Source organism: Natator depressus, chromosome 3 (genome assembly GCF_965152275.1).
Source record: "Natator depressus isolate rNatDep1 chromosome 3, rNatDep2.hap1, whole genome shotgun sequence".
In the NCBI taxonomy this organism is placed as follows: Eukaryota; Metazoa; Chordata; order Testudines; family Cheloniidae; genus Natator; species Natator depressus.
Genome location: NC_134236.1, coordinates 117,939,952 through 117,962,079, shown reverse-complemented (window position 1 = coordinate 117,962,079; position 22,128 = coordinate 117,939,952). Strand labels below are relative to the sequence as shown.

The window sequence follows — 22,128 nt, the reverse complement described above, 5'->3', positions numbered from 1 at the left end:
TAGTATGTGGTTCCACAACAGTCTTCCCTCTCCATACACTGATGTCCACAGAATTAAAGTGTGTGCAAGCTTTCCACAACAATAAAAAGCTCAGGTCTGTCTTTTCACCTAGGGTATGTCTACACTGCAGCTGAAAGGTGTGATTCCCATCTTGGGTAGAAGTACATACATAAACTTTGCTCAAAATAGCACGGGCACAGACAGCAGCTTGGGCTAGCCTTCCAAGCACATACCTAGGGTCTTGGACAGGGTTGTCCATGAGCGATTGGCCCAAGCTGCAGCACGAGCTGCTGCAGCCACACTGCTATTTTTAGCATGCTACCTTGAGCAGAGTTAGCCTGTGTAAGTCTACACCCGCTGGGAATCACACTTCCCAGCTGCAGTGCAGACACAGCCTTAGAATGGAATTTTGAAAACCATTCGGCTGTGGCCTAAGTCAGCTCCCATTGTAGTCATGGGAGTTTTCAAAGGAGGCAAAGTTAGGCTGAGTCTGAATATATTTGAAAATCCCACATTTAACAAACAGAGTTGGGATTTTCCTGGACACTTAGGGAGTTTGGCCTACCAACTCTCAGAAAATCATGGAGTTTAGGCACCAAAGTTCCTTAAGCTCCTTTGAAAATCCCACGTAAGCTTTTCTACAGAAATATATTTTAAATAAATATAAGCTAAAATGGGGGAGGGACAGGAAGAGATGATGCAAGGATCTTCTGGAGAAAGGATTACATGACTGTGTTTATCAGCCATGCAGGATGCTAGCTAATCAACTCCAAAAGCACCAGTAATCATGATGTTACGTTTAATGGCATTAGCAAAAACTGTGGGCAGGGAATTTCAGGGATTGTCTTGTAGTCTTATCAAAACCAGGGATGTCTGGAACCAATTGGAGACTGTGAACTAATACCAGCTGCTATTAGTCTAAACCTTTTAAACTACGATAATTCTCCCTGCCCATGATTTATACACTTGAAGACTAAAGGGGAAAACTTGCAATCTAAAAAGCAACAACTTCAAAGTAAAACACATCCTGGTCCAACATGTTAATTACAATCCACGGGCTAGCAGCTACAATCCTCACTCTGCCTTTAACTTGAATGAGGCAAATATCCCATTGGATTTCAGCCTGAGTTAAGACTAGAGGATTTAACCCCATCATGCACATAAATTAGAAGTAGGGGCTATTGTGTAAGACAAGAGGTAAAAAAAAGAAAAGTCAATGCAACAAACAATAGCAGGGAATGGGAGGAGGAGAAGAATGATAATGGGTATGGTAGGTGGTTACATATATGATAGGCTAGCTAAACAGACTTGATGGTTTTGAGACATATTTTTAAAAAAACAAACATACACAACACAACAGAACACACTTCTGGCCATCTACCCAGCCATTATCAATTGCAGGTAGGACAAAAGGAGAGGACAGTCAGATTGCCTGGCAACATGGCAAGCTAGCATTCTTCCAGGTAACTGCAAGTATTTTGTACATAATAGTAAATGCTTTGATTGATAGACTGAGATCTGCAAAGCCAATTAGGGGGAGGCTGGATGCTCAATTCCCATCGATGGCATCCAAGTCCCATTGGTTTTAAAATCTCAGCCAGAGGTTATAAGCCTCCTTGAAGAAGTGGGTTTTGGAAAGGGAGTTAAAAGAGGACAGGGATTGGCATTGTACACATTATGGTCAGAAACAGAGGTCCAGTTTTAGAGAGGTGGGCATGAGAGAAAAACATAAAGGGAGCATCCACGTAAGTGCCTTGAGAGAGAGAAAAAATGAGACAAAGGCAGAAAGATAGAAATGAGATAAATTGTGGCAGATCTTGAAGACATGGATGAGGTACTTGAATGATTTAGGCTGAGGGCCACTAAAGGAATTGTAGGGTGGTTGAACATGGTTAGAATGGTAGGCAAGATGGATTATTTTTGCAGCAGATACCTGGACTGGGGAGGAAGAGGCTTCAATAGCTGAGGTGCAGGAGGAAAGAAGCTTGGAAAAGATTTGGGAAGCAAAGGTTGTTCTTAGATCACTAGGAGAAATGGCTCCTAGGTCAGAGAAAAATCTATTAAGATATTGGAAAACAACTGGAAAACAACTAAAGGGTAAAACATATGACACCCTTATAGCATGAGATAAGCTAAGATGCTTGCACTGTTCATATCTGTGCTAATTTAACAACCTATAGGATCTGCTACAGGACTGAAATATATGTAAATAGTTAACAGATAAGGGCCTAAAGTGACATTGAAAGGTATTTAGATGCCAACTCCCACTGATTTCTGTGGGAGTTAGGTGCCTAAATACCTTTGACGATCTGGACCAAATTGCCAGTCGATGCTGTTCAAGAATACGTTGCATTATTCCTGGCTTCTTGAATGCAGCTCTTTACATGGAGCTCTGAGAAGGATCATTTTAGGTAGGGAAAGCCCAGTGTAACAAAAACCATCTCCACACAAATGACTGAAATGGAGTGTCAGATGTAAGAGCTGACTCATGAAAAGGGGACAAATATAGACAAAACACATTTAAAGGTTGATCTAAATACTCTCACATGAAAAAGCTTTGTGCTCACTCAGACTGAGCCAGAGTCACAAAAAGAATAAAACTCCTTGACACATGATATGATTTTAAAACAAATTCTTCCCATTGCACCAAACAAAGCAAAAGGAGCCCAGGTAAAGGTGAGGAGAAGGAAAAGATTGGTCCAACACTTTAAACTGATGTGATTTTTCCCCCCATACACAAAACACCGTGCTCCTTGCTAACAGAAATGACTGCAACAGGACTATTTGCATGGGTAAGAAGTGCAGGATTTTGCCCTGAGACTTTTTTTCAGACAGAATGTATCCTTAGAAGCTGATCTGGGGAACCTACTGTGGCCCTATGGATTTAAAAGAAAAAATCCCTGCTGTTTTATAGGAACAGCTTTTCAACCACATTACAAACAACACAAAACTCTTTGCATTCCATTCCTCAGTTCTCAGACACAATCCATATTGCACACATCTGGATGAATGAGTCACTCACTATCAGGGGACTGTGAAAAGATCTTTTTATTTTGTCATGTGTTCCTACAGAGAGCTTGAAGCAGCAACTATGGCACTCTTCCAGGAATTTGTATAACATAAGGGTTACTTCAGCTATCACTAGATCTTTGAAATCAAAGAGATGAAAAATGGAAGAGAACACAGTAAAACAACATTAGTGTAAAATCAATAGTATCCTTTATTTACCATTCTGTCTACTAAGTTAAGAAACATTAACGAAAATATATTGAAACAACAAGAAGAATACACATGGAGAAAAACTACAGACAGCTAGCTTTTTCCAACCAGTATCACTTTCTTAATCGGTGGAAGTACAGATGTACAGAATATTTTCTATATTGACCACAGTATGGAAAGGAGTCATCATTTCAGGGTCATAGCAACAGCATCAAGGCCCTGATTCTATAAGGCACTAGGCATGTGAGTAGCCCCATTGGACTATTCACATGCTTAAAGTTAGGCATGTGCTTAAGAAACTTGCTGAATTGGGGCCCGAACTTATTAGCCAACTTCTGCAAAGGATAGAAGAATTAGCCTGCAGCCCATAATCTCCAGCCACCAACACAGTTTCTCCAAATGCAGAGATGCTCTACATCTTAAGTTTAAAGAAAGTATTTTATTCAAAACCTTGGTTGATTTCCTTTCTTGATTCAGGATCCGCAAAATGGCAAATGCATCAGTGTGAAGACCAGAGCAAGATTTCCCTAACTTCTCTCCCTGCCTATTTACGTCTTTCCATAGTGGTGAGCTATCATTAAAATGGAAGCATTTTACTGAGGATGGAGAGAAGGACAATTTTACACAGTAAAAAATAATGAGCTAGAACCTCAGCTGGTGCAAATCAGTGTAGGTCTATTGTACTCAATGAAGTGACATTGATTTACACCACCTGATGCTCTAGCCCAGTAAATCTAGATATCAGTTGTTAGTCCCTGGGTGTGCCAATTTTAAAAAAAGTAATTGAATCGATTGCAACTAAAGCTTTATTTCTCTTGCAGCAAAAACAGCAAGGACCCAGCAAAGTGCTTTTGAAAAAGATTATCTTGGAGAACTGGTACTGTGACTTTTTACTCATGTATGTTATTATCTAACCGTATTAAATTTCATTCTTTAAAAAAAAATTATGAAAAGTTGGAGTTTGGGAGGTCAGTTTGCACAATAAAATAGCTTGAAATTAAAGTCATGATCTTATAAATGTTTGTTACTGAAGGAGAAATCTATTAAATGTTAAACAGAAAAATAATCTGTTAAATGTTAAACAAACCATGTAATGAATTGCCCTCAAAGTGGCAATGAGAGAGAGAGAGGACAGTAGAGGCAGGCAAAGGGGAACTAGTACAGTATAGTTCAAGATGACTTTGGGCAAGCAGAATGCAGTCCTATTGATCTTGCTATTTTGGCTTTTATGGTGACAGACAAAATACACTTAGCTAAAGGAAACCTAGGAAAACTCCCATAAAAGTAATTCCAAGCACGTGTCTGCTTTTCCCATTAACGTTTCATTGTTTTAGTGCCTGCTAATAAAAAGAAAATACCTCTCCTCACAACCATCTGATAAGCGAGTTAAGTAGAATGTCTACAGCAAATGTGAATCATGTCAGCTACGTCAAAATTATTCAAAAAAAAATAATGTTATGCTGCCATTTTAGAATCTGCAGAAAGAAGCCCAGAATGCATTCAAGCCAATATTATTCAGAGTTATTCCATATGATCTTTTCTTTTAAAAGAAATTCGTAACAAAACGAAGAGGAACAGGGAGGGAAGCAGCCATGTGATTGAAAAATAGCAAATACATTAATGAAAACATTAAGCGATATATGCTGCCTTCTGTCCACAGCGGACTTTCCATTCATGCTGATAGACGTTCCCCATGTGCCCAGATGCAGGGCCCTACTTTTGATTTATTTTGCAACATTCTTTTTAGAATAATTCTATTTAAAGATCTCCTGGACATGCACCTGACCCCACTCCCATTGAAGTCAAAGGGAGTGTTTTCATTGCCTTTAACATCAGTTAAACTGGGCCCCGTGATTGTAGCATATATTATGATTTATTTGCCCACTACACAACAGTACACATGTTAATAATTAAGTGAGCCAAAGTGGTTAAATGTGGGTGCTTAAGCTGTGCCTGAAGATAAGTGTATATGCACCCATTTCATGTACATTCCCTAATGCACAAAAAAATTGCACTCACAATGTTTGGTGGCAAAATGCCACTGCAGCTCCAGAACAAAAGTAACTGAACTAGTGTTGTTAGTTCTGAGAGGAGTATGAACTGAGATGTGTAGTAAGGGCTCTTCAGAAGCACTCTACTTTGTCCTATCTCCCTTCCCATTTAACTCAATGAGAGTTTTACTATTGACTCCAATGGAGAAGAGTTAGGCCAAGGTGGAGTGCTTTTTAAAATCCTACCCATAACGTATTTATGATATACTTAGAGAAAGACAAATATATCACAGCTTCCAGATCAGTGAGATGGCATAAACAGATTTCAGACTCACAGCTAATCCATTAGATATGGCCCCTCCCAAGACCTTTGTATCTGTAGTTACAGCAGACCCTTTGTGGGTTTCCCCCAGACAGTGGATCTAATTCTTTTAAAGCCCGTGCAGTGGGTCACCATTCTTTGTAAGAGGGCTCTAAGTTTGCTATTACTGGACTGAGGTCCCATATTGCTCTAAAAACGTTACATCTACTGCTGGAGGCAGTCCCTGATCTAGGAGATACTTCGGCTACCTGTCCAGCAGCAACAAGTCCCAAGGCAGAGAGTTATAAAAATAACACCTTCTTCTTCGTAGTTATTTTGTGGGGAGGGCAACTATCATTTTAAGCTTTAAAATTCTTTGGATTCCCAAATGTTAGAAATGCAATAATTCTTTATCAAATGCTAGCAATCAAACCCACCAAATTTCAAACCTAATACTATTAAACTCCCCAAAGTCCTAAATACCGGAAAGTTTAAAAATATATATGCACACCTTTAAATATGTACACATACTTAAAAATGAACATGTACAGACTTCCGTACTATAACCCCTTTTTAGAGGCTGGTGAATGGTGTGCGAAGAACCACATGGTGCAGGGATGTAGAGAACTCCCACTCCCTAACTCCCCTTCGCCAAAGCAGAGGCATTCAATATCTTGCTTTTTAACAACAAAGATGTTGAGGAAGATAGAAGCTGTAAGTCTTGGGGAGCTGTAGGTTCCTATAGTATGTAGGATTTTCCCTTGGATGGTACTAAACCCAGAGATTTTACAAAGGACTGGGCCCTAAATTTAATCACATAGTGTGAAATCTTAGCCCAACGAAGTCAACAACAAAATTCCCATGGACATCACCGGGGTCAAGATTTTACACATGAAGTTCTATGAAGAGTAGAACTTAGTATTGGGTACCGAGCATGTTTAGGTGCCTACAGATTTCGGGGGCAGCTGAGTGGGGGCTTTGTGAATCCCAGTGGGGCCTGATTATGGGACTGAAGTGCCTAAAGTGACAGTTATGTGCTTAAGTCCTTTTGTATATCTAGCCTTGGAAGTCTTGTGTAAAGAGACTGGAGGATTTTGCCCTAAACATTAAGAATTCAGATTCCACAACTGTCCCCTGGTTTTGTTCCATACGTTAATGATGATTCATTCTTAATTCTTATAAGCAGTTAATAAACTATAAGCAACAAGAGCAGAAGACAGGAATGTCTGGCTGATAATTCACCCAGCACAAGTATAACATAGACCTTGTTTGACTTTTGCAGCATGCTACAGAAATATCTATTTCCATATGTGGAAACTTGATTAGTAGTCCTTACAGGCAAAGTTGTAGTAGTTAGCTTCTATAACCACAGGCTAGGTCTTTTGTATGGCATTGTATAGCTACCAGTGATTTCCCCGTTTTGCATTGTGAATCCATAGGGACACTTGTTCTCCAAGTCTAGGAAACATTAACAAAATCTGAGCCCAGAGCAGGTGAGCCTTTGTAGTCAAGACTGTGTAACAAACTCAGTAGCAGAAATTAATACATGATTTGTAGTACCTGATTCTCTATGGCCTTCCTGTTTTTTGGATCGCTGACAATTGAAAGCTGTAATTCTGCCATCTTTTTCATCTTGCTATCCATGTCAATCTTCTGGATAAGGCTCTTGGTCTGGTTTTTCAAAAGCCTGACAGTGTCCTCTTTCCCAAGTTTCTTTGCAAAGAGGGAAGCACAAGCAGAGTGTATTGCTGTAATCCAGTTTTCCAGGTCCGTCTGGCTTGTTGCCTACATAACAGATCAAGAAAGCAACATTCTAATCAAAGAGGAAAAATGGCACTTAGGTGATACTAGAAAGTTTTTGTCAGGTGCATTGATTTGTAAGAGCTTTATGCTTTAAATTAAGCATGTGTGTAGAGTTAAGTTAAGTAGGTTGCTGGTAGCCTTTTCTCCACTGTCTCATGGGGTATGTCTACATTGTGATATGAAAAAACCCAGGCACGGCTGTGGCTGGCCCAGGTCAGCTGACTTGGGCTGTGGGACTATAAAATTTCAGTGTAGATGTTCAGGCTCAGTTTGGAGCCCAGGCTCCAAGACAAAGTGAGGCAGGAGGTCCCAGAACCTGAGCTCCAGTCTGAGCCCGAATGTCTACTCTGCGATTTTTAGCCCTGCAGCCTGAGCCCTGCAAGCCCGAGTCAACTGACCCAGGCTCTGAGACTCAGTGCGATGGGTTTTTTATTGCAGTGTAGATGTACCCCATGATTGCTACACCCAGCCTTTTACTTCTGAGTCCTGCCAGGCCTGTGAGTGCCCTAGAATCAGCAAGCACAAGAGCACTTCTGAGAGTTGTAGAGGTGAAGTGATTTGTACGGCTCAACCCTTCAGCCAGCTAAGAAGTAAAACTGGCAGGCTATGAAGACAAGTTTCCTCCAGTCTGACTTGGCCACAGGGATGGTGGCCACAAAAGTGATTTCCGAGGATAGGGGTCTGCATATTTGAACAAGCACAAATTAGTGGAAGGAGCACAGCAGGACAAGGGAGGATGCATTTTTATGCACTTCATGTCTGCAAACATCAATTTAAAAAAAATACAGCTTTGCAATAATGTATTTTTCCTTAGGAGGATGGCTGCATGTTATGAGCCTCTCCAATAACACAGACAGTGGTTAGTTTCCTTAGATTAATAACTACTTTTTTTGGATTCCAAACGTCAACATTTAGCTGAAGCAAAACTCCCTTTGAGGCTAATGGAGTCAGGGGTGGGTCCATCTGTATGGAACTGTGGAGTGCTAATAATGTATCTGGATTTTGATAATACTGCTGATTTCCTATGAGTTGTAACGGGCGAACAATAGATGCCTTACAGCATAAGTTACACTCCGTTTATTTTAACCCCATCCATTCCAGCCCCTCCATTATTTCTGTAGCTGTGGCTGGCTGAGTTCACTGATGAAGTATCATCATGCACCTGAATGGACCAGTGACAGACCTGGAGAATCTCTAAAATCATGACAGCATCAACAGTTATCATAGTTAACTACTGTTTTAATTTCATGCCTGCAGCCCTCCTCCTTGTCAGGACCAGACATTTCTCTATCTGAACATCATTGTTCTACTGTTACCTCCCAAAGTACACTTCTCACCTTAAGCTCACAGTACATTTGGCTATCTAATTCTTGGTCTCTCTTGACCGACTCTGATCATCTCCCCTGCTACTCATCTGGGTTACCCTTCCTGTTCCCACCTCTTCTTATGTACCCCTTGCCTTTCCCTTCCCCAACGAGCAAAAAACAGCATTAATGGAGTGGAGAACATGGCGCTTGGTTTTCACTCAGTCCTCCCTCTGGCAAAAATCCCCATAAACGTCAATGAAAGTTTTGCTTGAAGATAGGATTGAGTGAAAGTCTGAGGTACAGACTAAGATTTAAACAAACACATATATAGTTTATTGCTATTAATCATGTTTATTACAAGGGCCAACCGAGAACAGGGCCCCGTTGTGCTAGGCACTATCCAAATACAGAGCAGCTGACTATCCTGTCCCTACCCTGCAGGGCTTACTATCTAAATAGATGGGACAGACACAGGGTGGTAAACGAGTAGAACACACAGGCAGTGTGAACAAAGCGATTGTAGCCAACAGCATATTAGTTCCACAATTTCTGGGAGCAGGAGGGAGGGTTTAGTTAGGAGGGGATCAGATAAATGGAGAGAAAAGGGAAGGGAAAGGGAGTGACAGAGACAGGGCAGTGGAGAAGAGGGTAAGAAGGGTAGCTGTGGAATGAAACTAAGGTGAAGAGACTGTAAAGGAGCAGGAGGGGCAGGATGGCGCAAACAATCAATCAGCACAGGGCATATTACTAATTATATTATATATAAAGACATAAATAAAAAATATTATCCTTACCTGAAATAGATACACATCTCCAAAAGAATTGCTGAGGCAAAACACATTTTCCTTCTTGGGATGTTCAGGGACAGACTGCACTATGCTGTCCTCTGCAAACAGAGCATATCTTGGTGAATTGCTCTGTTCCATGAAATTCCTGCCGTAAGTCTCATAAAAGAGCAGGGTACAACCTTTGGGGGGGAAAAAAAAAAAAAAGAGAGAGAGAGAGAGAGAGAAACGAAGTGAGGTTCCAAAGTTCTTTTACACTACATGCTGTAGGAATAAAGAATTAAGATGCAAGACACATGGCTGTCCACCATTGGAGTTTGAAAAAGAAGTATTACTAAACCAAGAGAAAGGCAAAGGTTAATGGTGGCTTTGTCAAAAAGAAGGGAAAACTGATAACTAACAAACAGGAAAAATGTTTTCTGAAAGACACAGACTTGGGCTGAAAAAAAATAAATTATAGCTTAGTAAACTTAGAATGCCAAAATGCTAGAGCAGTGGTTCTCAACCAGGGATCTGGAGTTCCCCAGGCAGCCGCGAGCAGGTTTCAGGGGGTCCACCAAGCAGGGCCAGAATTAGACTTGCTGGGGCACAGGGCAAAAGCCAAAGCCCCACCACATGGGGCTGAAGCCCGGGACCCTGAGCCCCGCCACTTGGGACTGAAGCTGGAGCCTGAGCAATGTAGCTTTGTGGGGGCCGCTGTGGCATGGGGTCCCAGGCAACTGCCCTAACATCAGCCCTGGCTTTTGTATGCAGAAAAGCAGTTGTGGGCCCCAGAGTTTTTATTGCATAGGGGGGCGGAGGGGGCGGTTCAGAAAGAAAAAAGTTTGAAAACCCCTGTGCTAGAGCACATATAAAGGCTGCTCAGCTGAAGAAGCTGTTGTGTTTATTTAATAATTTGTGGAGCCAGTTCTCTCTCACTCAGTCACCTGGGAAACCTTAATATTTGCTAAAGGGGATTAGCAGATGCTCAGTACTTTTGATCTTCAAATATGTATAAAATGAGTAAGCATCTCTGGAGATTAACTTTGGTTCCCTTGTTTCTATCTGCAAATTCTGTAGTCAGACACGGTTCACTATCCACATAACTTGGATGTTTTAAAGGATTTCCCTTTCTTGGACTGCATTCTCAGTTTTTCAGATAGAATGACATGCCAGATAGCAGATTGCCACATCTGCATCCTGGAACTAAAACTCAGTAACTAAGCTGATAATCGTACATATAACAAAGAGACGGCTAGGGGTGACCCGATCACAGTCTATAAGTACCTACATGGTGAAGAGAAATTTGATAACAGAGAGGTCTTCAATCTAGCACACAAAGGGTATAACAAGATCCAATACCTGGAAGTTGAAGATACACTAATTCAGACTAGAAGTGAGGTGCAAATTTTTAACAGTGAGGGTAATTAATCACTGGAACTATTTACCAAGGATTGTGGTGGATTATCCATCACTGGCAATTTTTAAATCAAAGTTGAATGTATGTTCTAAAAGATATGCTCTCATTTAAACAGGAATTAATTCAGGAAATTCCTATGGCCTGTGTTATACAGGAGGTCAGACTAGATGATCACAATGGTCCCTTCTGGCTTTTTAATCTATTACTGTGTATCTGTCCTGAACTATAGAAATATACAGTAAAGGGTTTGAAACGGAGCCAAACAAGGATTAACATTCTACCTTTTTCCACCGTTTTTCAAATTAAGAGGCACTGTCATGCAGTGTAGGGCGAAAATGTAGGTTTTGCCATAAAGTGGTAATTGTGAGAATAGTGGTGCACCTTTATGTGTGTGCGCGCATGCATGTGCACTTATGGTGGTGTGATGGGGATGTCATACAACCCTAATACAAATAGAAATGTTTCAGTTTTACACATGCTTTTTTTTTTTTTTTTTTTTTTTTTTTTTTTAAAAACCTGCAAATAGATTTCCTCCCCCATTTTTAATGTTCCCCTGACTAGCGTTGGAAATCCAAAATCACAGCGTTCTAGTTCTTGAGAACTGGAGGTGCAACCTAGGTCACCAAGTGTAGATGTAAAACCAGCTCCAGCTTTAAACGTCCTCACTATTCAGGGTTGTTTGGATTCTGCTCTCCATTGTAACCCATTACAGCCATCGGTGCATGCTGGCTGTTAAGGACTTACGGAGTTTGGAGCCAATGTTCTGGTTGTGACCCATCTCTATAGAGAATTAAGAGAAACAAAAGTGAACCTGACCAGTCTCATTTCATTTTCTAGTGTGAATTAAATGTAAACAGTAAATTCAGAAATTAGCACCCAGGTGGCCTGAGTGCTGGGTTGACACTCAGAGGAAAGAATTCTCTCCCTAGTATACCCCACTGAGGGCACTCCAGTCCAATAGCTGGAGCAGCCTACACAGCCATTTATGTGTCCTTCACTACCAACACACACACACACACACACAGAGGGTGTCTGACACAACTGGCCAGTATAGCCACAGCTTTGTCCCCAGCCTGCTATGCTCTGCTTCCCTATACAATAGAGCCACACTAAGGGCTCTGTGCAGATGCAGTGACAGGGGGCATGATTTGCTCTGAAATAAGAGGCATTGCACCTAGTGCAGAGTGGGCGTAGCAGTACCAAATCCAAATTCCCCACTTGCATACATCAGCAGCAGCGTTTTACAGCCACTATGCACACACACATTGCACAGACATAAATGACCACATAAAATGCAAGGAAGGTGAGAACTGGGTTAGAGGTTTAGAATTCAAGCCTAGTTTTAATGGGTTGGTGCTTTGTTCCTGTATATATTTCCCAGTTTTCTTCAGTCAGAGAGCACTGTACCATCTCAAAGTATTTTTGACTTATCTGGATTTATTGTTGTTTATAAAAAGTATAATTATATTATTTTAAAATTCTTTCTAATATCCTTAAGGTGTTATAAGAACATAAGGAAGGGTATTTCAATCCATATTTTTATCCTGATAGTTTTTCACTAATTTTAAGTTTTTCAGAGGAGCAGGGCATGTTTTAGAGTTCAGCCATGTAACAGCAGAACTATGATCCTTATAAATGGATAGGTCCACACATTCTCCCTACTCCTGATGCTGCACTGGAACTGATTATAGTCTATGTGTTTTGATCAAAGCTTGTACTCAGGGGGAATCGGTGGGAAAGCAAGTTCCCTTGTTAAAATAAATTAATTAGAGGGGACAGATGGGAAGGACAGTTCCCCTTGTTAAAGGTTTACTATTCAAGCTCAGGTCTTGTCAGCACACTAAGTAAAGTGGAGGCCTCAGGACACTGATAAATCCAAGTTTGGCAGGTAACCAGAAGGTTGTAAGCCTTTTCCATATTTATAATTAAACACATATCAACAGAATGCAGAGAAACATGCTGTTCTCATTCACATACGTGGCTCTTTTAAAAATGTATTTAAAAATATCTTGGTTATTTAAATTTCCAGAACAAATTAAACCAAGATTTGATCAAAATCTACACAAGGAGTTCTGAAGCAAGTTTCTTGATCTTAATATAGTATGCTATATAAATTAAATTAAATTAAATAAAAGAAGGAGGCCTTGAAATCCACACAGACAAGTTTATTTTGGCAACAAAAATCTTTGCAAGACAAGTAAAGTGTATGTATGAAAAAGGAAATGTCTATTTATGAACAACTAACAAAGACAAAAAGATCCAGCACCATGAAGGTAACTATAATACTAATCCCATGTGAAAAGCACTCAAGATACAGTAATAGGACTCTCACAAAACAAGTGCAACATACTTAGCATAAGGTGTTTTGTTGGTACTTTAAGAAATCTTTCAAAAGACAGATTAAACTCATATTTACACTTCAGTGTCTAAACAAAGGTGAGGAAAGGGTGGTATTCAGATACTGCTTTTTCTCTTTACATATGCTATTTGCAGACGTGATTCATTTTACTGCCTCGGTCTAGTGATAAAGACAAGTGATATAACCTGTTAATTAAGGCTTTGTCTACACTGGACTTTCATCTGTAAAACTTCTGTCATTCAGGGGTGTGAAAAAACACACCCCAAATGACAAAAGTTTTACTGATGAAAAGTGTCGGTGTGAACAACGCTTTGTCGGCAGGAGAGCTCTCCCACCCATAAAGCTACCGCCTCTCGTTGGGGGTGAATTTTTTTTTTTTTTTTTTTTTTTTGGTCAGTGGAAGAGCTCTCTCCTGCTGACAAAGAGCGGCTATCCTGCACACCTTTTAGCGGCACGGCTGTCGCAGCACAGCTGTGTCGCTAAAAGGTGCATAGTGTAGACATAGCCTCAGTCTGACTGCATTTTGATCACTTAACAACAGATCTCAGAATTATCGTGCAGAATTATTGTATTTTTTTCTTTCCTGCTGGTTTACTTTGTATGAGTTAACATTGCAACATTTTGAACATCACCAATACTTACAGCACAGAATTTATTTTTCTTCAGGTCTAGACCCATGCATGAGTCAGGTAATAATTTTGAAAAGTGAAATCTGTGGGAAGGTTATTCTATTCTCTCCTCCAGCCTCAAATATGCTAGGAAACTATTTACTTTAACTATTTCCTTACTTATTAACTTAGCATTATATTAACTAAAAGGCAATTCCCAGCAGTATAATCTATACAATATAGGAAATCACCTGTTAAATTCCTCTGCCTCCCCAAACAAGTCGTATGTTGATTTTCCTCCACATATTTGCTGACACCCATCCGTTGCTGGTAATACACCTGCTTCCTCCATTACAATCGTTAGTAAATGTGCAACCTTAGCTCCGACCCAACAGTCATCCACCAACCCACAAACAGCGTTTTCCCCCCAACAGATTGGCTCCACACTGTGCTGTTTCATGGTAAGGGAAGCACACCAAAGCTGAAGGTGCAAATGTAGGCCCACTTTTAGGAAGGTACTTAAGCACATGCCTATTTTTAAGCATGTGAGTAGACGACTTGTGTACTTAAAGTTAGTCATGGACTTAAGTATCTACCTGAATTAGGCTTTGTCTACACTACAGACCCTACAGCTGTACCCATGCAACCGCACTGCTGTAAGGTTTCCCGCGTAGCTGCTCTATGCTGGTGAAAGTGGTCCCACTGGCATAATTAAACCACCCTTAACATGTGGCAGTAGCTATGTCGACAGGACAGTGTCTCCCACCAACATAGCGCTGTCCACACCGGCACTTCTGTTGGTGAAACTTTTGTCAGTCGGAGGAACGTTTTTTCACACTCGTGATCAACAAAAGTTTTACAGACAAAAGTGCTAGTGTAGACAATGCCTAAGGTCTTCAGGGGCTGAGTTTCAGTTCAAAAAGTTATCTAGGTTTCATTTTAAAAGACCACTAAACAATGGATAGCACCTGTGTTGGCAGGTTAAAAGAGTTTAAGAATGATTTACCTTTGAGTGTTATCCAATACTGTTTCCACTTTCTCCGTGCAACCAGCTCAAGTTTTTTCTCCTTCTGTAGAGTTACCAACGGCTTGAAGAAGAGCCACCCTGCTTTGCGCACAACTCCTTGTTCTCTCTCATACAGCAGATCCAGTTGCTCTAAGGAACTGAATGATTCACTGCTGGAGTCCTCTGTGTCTGTTGATGTGTCCGTATTCTCAGCGTTAATCCTGCTCATGTCCAGCTCCCGCATGAAGTTTTCGTAAATGTTCTGCCTCAGGGCATCACTGCTGATTGCATTAGTGGATTCACTTCTCTGGGGCAGAATATGGCCAGAGCCAGGTGACCACAGCAAACCAGACAGCTGCGAAGGTGACAGAGTGTCCGTAGCAAGGTTATCAATTCTGCTGTCGAAGTACTCACTCAGATCTTTGGATTTTGGCTCCTGTAAATAATGCAAATTGCAAGTAATCTATGGCGAAGAGACATACTGTCTTGTTTCATGTTTCGCCATTGCAAACTCCATCACAGCGTGCCTGCTTTCACCATGATGGTGCCTGTTAATCTTAGCGATCTTTGCTACTGTCAGTACTACTGCAACATTTTTGTTCAACAGAATCCCAATAGGGCTAATTGCCAAACCAGCAGTGTTTCCTGACTCAACAGGCCTTTAGAAAAAAAAAAAAAAAATCATAGAACTCCTTGATAATTGCTGAGAGTTGATTTCCAACAGCCCAATGGGCATTGTGAATAGAACCATATACCTCTGACAACTGTGAATTCATCTGTTTTCCTGAGCGTCGTGAAACAGGGACATTGTCTTTTACACCCCAACCTGACTATAACAGTAACACTGATAACAGGGGTTTTATAATGGGTGAAATTGAATTCAATCTAGGTAGCAAGGTTTCAATATCTGACCGTTTAAAAACTTTGGATCTTTGGATTAACAGATGTAAGTTGATGACTTTAATGGAGCTAGGCTGATTTTGCCTCCTGAGGATCTGAAGAATGTCAGTCTGAAATATTTTTAAACCCACTGAATTCACCATCTACCAACCAAGATAAATGTGCTCAACTTTGTTTTAAAACTAAGAGAAAGTGTGTTGGATGATTTGCACAAATCCAGGTTTTAAAATGCAGTGGTGTATATTTTCTAAAGATTGTAGACATTGCTATTTCAGTGGGGGCAGTATATTGTGAAATCCATTTGTATTATTCATGTTTGTATGATACAATTTCACTTCTTCTGCAACCGAGCAGGGCAGTTCCCTTTTAAGCTCTTTGAGATGACTGTTCTACATATGATTTTAATTCCACATTGGTGATGTGGAATGTTCACTCATTCCTGCAATAGTCTGGCTACATGGATGTTCCGAGCCTCATGGCCTGACTCAGCAAGGTGCTGAGCACCCTTACTTCAGTGGGCACTCAGGGGTCTTAGTATTTCACAAGATTGGGCTCTTCAAGCTAAATTCCACTGTCAAAGAGAACCATTCCACCAATCTGATGGGAGGATTTATCTCCCATCCAACTGTATTTTACTGATATTCTTAAAAAATACATTATACTTAAAGAATAAGCGAGAGAGAAACTATTTGCTGCCTTTTGTATGGGGAAAAAAAAAATCTAACAAATTTTACTTGAAAATAGCCAGTGGCTGTAAATAGCTCAACCAGAAGCACAACTATTACCCAGGAAAGTGTTATTTTTCGCTCAAGTTTACACTGCTTCTATAGTAATATTTATTTGCACTCTGACTTCTACATATGGATAAAGTAAACAAACACTGGTCTCCTGTGAACTAGTCGCACCAGAAGCTTGGAAAGCAGCTGCATTTTTTTGCCACATCCTAGATGCGGCACATCTAAAATGTACTGGAAGAAGCTGCGTCATGTTTTGATAGTATGATGACCTCCAATGTAAAGCCAAGAGCAACAGGGAGATCCCATGCCGTTGCAGATTTCACAAGGAAGGTCACTTTTCAGCAGTAGGCTCAAAAATGCCAGATTTAATTTAAAGATTATGTTCCAAGACAATACATTTAAGTTTGAATCTGGAAGAAACCCTTCTAACATCTAAATCTTTTAGATGTGCTCAGCAAAATAGGTGCAGCTTTCCTATAAGCGTGTATAGTTTCAGCATGTAATTGAACTCTATCCTTTCCACAAAGCTTACTACGATTAGGACTTAGTCTCAGAGCACTAAAACAACAACATAACACATATTGATCCATTTGGCACATTCCTCAGAACGGGACAGCGAGAAGCCAGCCTGGCCCAGAAGGAGCATTTACCAAGGGGTAAATCACTCTGCTGAAGTCAGCTGAGTTATGCCAGTATAAAAGTGGCTTGATATCAGAATCAAGGGCTTGGCTACACTTGCGAGTTAAAGCAGCCCCGGGCGCCCTAGCTCACTACCCGTCCACACTGGCAAGGCACGTAGAGTGCATCTGGTACTTCACCTTGGCGAGAAGATTAACGCTTGTTGCGCCTTGGCTGAAATGCCTGGGCGTTAGTGCGAACAAGGTGTTGCATTACTGTGCTCTGATCAGCCTCCGGAAACATCCCATAATCCCCTTAAGTCAAGTGGCCACTCTTGTCATTGTTTTGGAATTGCTGCAAGAATGCGGATATGCTCTTTGAAAGCTCCATTTCTGACAACTGGCATGCTTATCTGCTCCAAGACAAAGCAACCGTTACTGTGGAATGCTGTGTGTGTGAGAGAGGGGTGGGCGGGGGAGTCTGCTGCTGTCTGAACTTACAAGACAGCATGCTGACATGCTCTCAGCCCCCCAAAACCCACTCTCTCCCCCCCACATACACACAACACACTCCCTGTCACACTCCACCCCACCTCCCCCATTTGAAAAGCACATTGCAGCCACTTGCATGCTAGGATAGCTACCACAATGCACTGCTCTCTGTGGCCGTTGCAAGAACTGCTAACGTGGCCACACCAGTGCGCTTGTAGCGGTCAGTGTGGACAGACTGAAACGCTTTCCCTACTGCGCTCTACGAAGGCTGGTTTAACTCAAAGCGCTCTACATCTACAAGTGTAGCCATGCCCCAAGTTGAGTGTCTGAAGTTCATTCCTGCAGATGGAGGCAGGAGTAATCCTAAATTCCAATGAAAGTGAGAGGGAATGAATATCCTAATATGCAGATTTGGATGAGAGTTGGGTTCATATTATTTGGATAGTTGAGACTATTTGGAGTTAGAAAAAAATGACAATGGATATAAAAGGTTTAAGATGTGAGCTATATTGAGCAAGGGAGAGAAGGCAGCAGCATTCTCACCAGTGCAAGTGGAGAGGCAAGATTTTAAAAAATATTATATATATATTATGCATGTTCCTGCAAAATGATTGTATTCCATTGATCACACAACTCCTGGCCTGACTCCAGGCACTGACTAGCTGCAAATCTCTGGTAAGATTTGGGAATCTCCATTTCCCCTTTCTTTAATCCAGTGTTGGCACAGGCACATGCTGAAACATTGGCATTTCAATACTTTCTTATCGCTCTTCAGAAGCAATCAGCTTCCTACAAAAAGACCAATTTTCAGTTTATTTAGGGAATATATTGTTAGGTTTGCAAAATCACTAATAGGGCCTCATTTGGGGCCCACTAAATTAAGTGCAAGCCATGCCACTAACTGGTTGTAAACTCCATTAAAGTTGTCAGACAGGGACTCGAGCCCCAAACCAATACTACTTTGAGAACTTTTGTCTCTCTAGGGATCCAGCTACACTCCACTGTAACCAAGTGACAGCATAGCTATCCCCTGAGCCAGTTACAACATGTTTAAAATTGGTAAAGTGGAAAGGACCCAGCCAAGCCCCCACAAACAAACTACATCTATGGACAAGATGCTACACGTTTTAACCTGTTGTTGCTAGAGTCCTCATCTCAAAGACAGTTGTTCTCTGTTACTCAAGCCCAGCATTTTCAAAGTAAGATACTATAATTAGGATTGGGGTTGATTTCCTTTCACCAGGTCTGGTTTGATACAGACTCACCAGCAACATTTCCCTGCTGTTGGGGAAGTCAGTGAGTCTCTTTACTATGTATACACAGCTGGTGCAAAACAGCCATTAATCCCTTACCGGATATCATTCTGAAAATGTTGTAATTAACTAATGCATAACAAAAGGGCTATGTTGCGGACATCATATTTAGAGCCTGATATGAACTTTTATAAAAATCTAAATATTCAGTGCTGTTTATATCAATGAAGAAACCTCGGGTAAAAAGCTAAAGCACTTTTTATTAATTCAGTTTTTTCCTGTTTTCTAACTAACAAGTGAGTGCTAAGGTAAGGTTTCAAGAAACTTGAGGGCTCCATAATAACTCTCAAAAAGTGTTAAGTAAGGTAATGAACGAGCTGAGCAGCCTTCAGTTTCCCAGAGCCAAATTCTGTGGCCCTCTCTTGGAATTTACAAAGGCAACCCTCAGATTAACCTGATTTCTTGGCACAAACTGGCCCTTAATATTATATGCTGTGCCTTGAAGTCAGTTTGGCTCACACATTGGTTGTGGTATAGAGTGAGGAGGAGCTCCAGGAAGATTATGCCACAAGATGGCATAATGCCTACCAAATCTTCCCAGCACACTGGAGAAGCACAGTTGCTGCATCATCCCTTAGAGGGAGCATGTGTGATCTCCTATTTAGCTAGATAATACTGCCGGATGGTATGAAGATGTACAGGTACATGGCTCTGCCTCCTCTCTGCTCACCTTGGTGGTGGCTTGCATCCCTGCAGTTTTAGAAGGGAGCAGTCCCTAAACTGATGAGAGCACAGAGAGCACAACTTTGGCCAGCCCTTTCACGGGAGGCATTATGGGAGTGAGGGAAGTTTCTGCATACCCCATTTGTGTGTTCTTAGAAGGCCAGGCACAGTCTGGCCTTTACGGAGCTGATTCTGGGACCTAGAGCAGGAGACAGGAATTTCAGTCTCGATCACAGCTATCCTCAGTTCCCATTGATGGGATTAACCTTAAACTGTTCTAAAGAGACACCCACTAACTAACCAGATGGCACTTCAGTTTTGATACCCAGAGAATTATGTAGCCAGGTTCATACACAGGAAGAAGACAGCTAGATAATAACATCTCCATAAAACTACAGGTTTAACCAAAAACCCCGTTGTCTACAGTTGGATTTGGAGATATAACTGGGTTGTCCTTTCCTAACTTGAGAGGGATAACAGCGAACACTGGTGATGAGGGGGAAAAAAGTTTACAAAAGATATTTACAACATGCACATTCCCATGTTTCAGGATTTGTTTTACTGCACTTTTCAGATTATTTTTATAGACGTTTTCGGGGCTACAAATTATGTTTTGATCTACAGGATCAGATATCTCTTTGCTTTAACACTGAAACTATTTTAAAAGCTCTAGTCCATCTCATGAAAATCTAGCGACTTGAAAATCTATTCACTGATGTATTTGCTTCCATAAATGACAATTCGAGATAGCTGGAATTTTCACCAATCATTGAGTAGTCTTATGGGAAAAACAAAATACAGGCATTACACTAATGGAAGGTATCTACAGCTCTCAGTACTAGACTTTAGGATGAGTTTTTCCACATACCTGCAGTTTTCTTTTCTTTCTAGAGAGGCTTCCTGTCCAGTCACTTATGCGTCGCATCCTGCTTTTTAATGTATCCTTCTTGGAGGCATCTTCGTTTAGGGGTTTGGATTTTCTACATGGGAGAGTATAAGAAGAGTACTGTGCAGGGCCTCTGTGTTCTACCCTAGAGGGAACATCAATGTCTGAGGCAAAAGAAACACGGTTGCTTAAGCTGGCATGAGTGCCAATGTATTCATCAGACAACCTGAGATCTGAGGATGGGCTGCCTTCTAAATTTGTATCCTTATATAGATCGCGGAGGGAGGAAAGAGATGAACTTTGGTTGAAGGACTTTTTGCTGTCATTTGTGGGAAAACTAGCATGAATCCTTGTATCCGGAGTGCTCCTGGTCAGGTAGGAGCCATCCAGCTCATTGATATCCCCATTGTTTCCCCAGGGAGAGTCATACCATGAAGATTCTGAGCTTAGGGAGCTTCCTTTACTGGATCTAAGTCTTGAGTCAGTGGGAGATAGACGATGACTTGAAGTGTCATCCATACTGGAGTTCCTCCTCACATCTAGCAGGTCATTAGATTTGGATTCTAAAGTAGGCGAGTACCTCAGCAGCTGGACTGGTCCATTGGATTCCTCTGTAGAGTCTTTGTTGTTGTTGCTACTGTTGTGAAACTCAACCTTTAAACAGCCATCCAGCTTCCCCAGTGTTTTAATGAGAACTTTGGGGCTCCTCCTGTCATCTGGTGGTGAGGTTGATGCTAGGCTCTCATTCTTTCCATAGCAATTTAAAATATGTCCACTGCATTCCCTGGAGGCAACATGATTACTTGCAGCTTCAAGGCCAATATAATGGAAACCATTCTCAGGAAAAAATGCCGCATTGCTTCCCTGGCAGTAGTTCCCTGAGGCATTTGTCCTGTGTTTGGCATGGATACTGCCTTTAGAGGACTTTGCCACTGTGTCACTGAGCCTCGGTGAATAAGGCTGGTTACTCTTGAAGTGAGAGAGACAGCTTCTGGCTAGTGATCTCGATTTGTAGCTAGTGCCACTGCTGCTGTGTCCCCATCCATGCAAGGAGCAAGACTTTTCATCGTTCGCATGAATGCTGTGAATTTTCAGAGAACATGGTTTCTGCTTGGCACCAGATGCAGCATTAGCATGATTTTTTGATCCATGAAGGCTGTACTGACTTTCTGAATTTCCCATTTTCCACTAAATTAAGAAAAAAGTTTCATTAGTATCAGTGGCCAGAAGATGAAGAACTAAGATGAATAGAGCACTTTTACACTCTAAACAGGAAACGGACTTTTTTTTATTGTATGAAACAACTTTTTTTAAAATAGAGTCAATAACCATTTTCAGTATTTAATAATTTTTTTTTTCCAGCGGGTGGGGAGGTGGTCAGGAAAGCTCATTCTTTGTGTGGTTTGTTACCCTGCTATAAAGCTACCAAATGCTGGCGTCTAACCCCATTGAAATCATTTCAACACCTCCCTCCTCCCACACCCCCTGGCAACATCTTCTTCTTCTTCTAACTTGTAAACCCTTTAACTCCCAAGAACAATAGCATAACGAAAGGGAAACAACAGGATAATCACTACTTAGATGTACAGTGAACTGTACTTTCAGAAAACCCCTTCTGCCAGGAGACACGCAAACTGCAGTTTCAGCTTGACTAGCTTTGGTGAAATAAAATGTTCCTTCAATAAATTGTTCAGTAAACCCCTACTCATGATTAAAAACAGCCAACGGTGTGGGGGGGGGGG

General features: G+C 41.2%; 1 protein-coding gene across 1 annotated transcript in view; it reads right to left on the bottom strand.

Annotated features, from left to right (window-relative positions):
• Positions 1–22,128, bottom strand: part of TIAM2 (TIAM Rac1 associated GEF 2) — a 112,599-nt gene that overhangs the window by 83,643 nt on the left and 6,828 nt on the right. Inside the window, exons 3-6 of the mRNA XM_074948657.1 lie at positions 20,369–21,574; positions 14,779–15,214; positions 9,416–9,588; positions 7,072–7,296 (exon numbers count right to left, since the gene is read on the bottom strand). Coding sequence (XP_074804758.1) covers positions 7,072–7,296; positions 9,416–9,588; positions 14,779–15,214; positions 20,369–21,574 — 2,040 coding nt within the window. The remainder of the gene's footprint in view (positions 1–7,071; positions 7,297–9,415; positions 9,589–14,778; positions 15,215–20,368; positions 21,575–22,128) is intronic.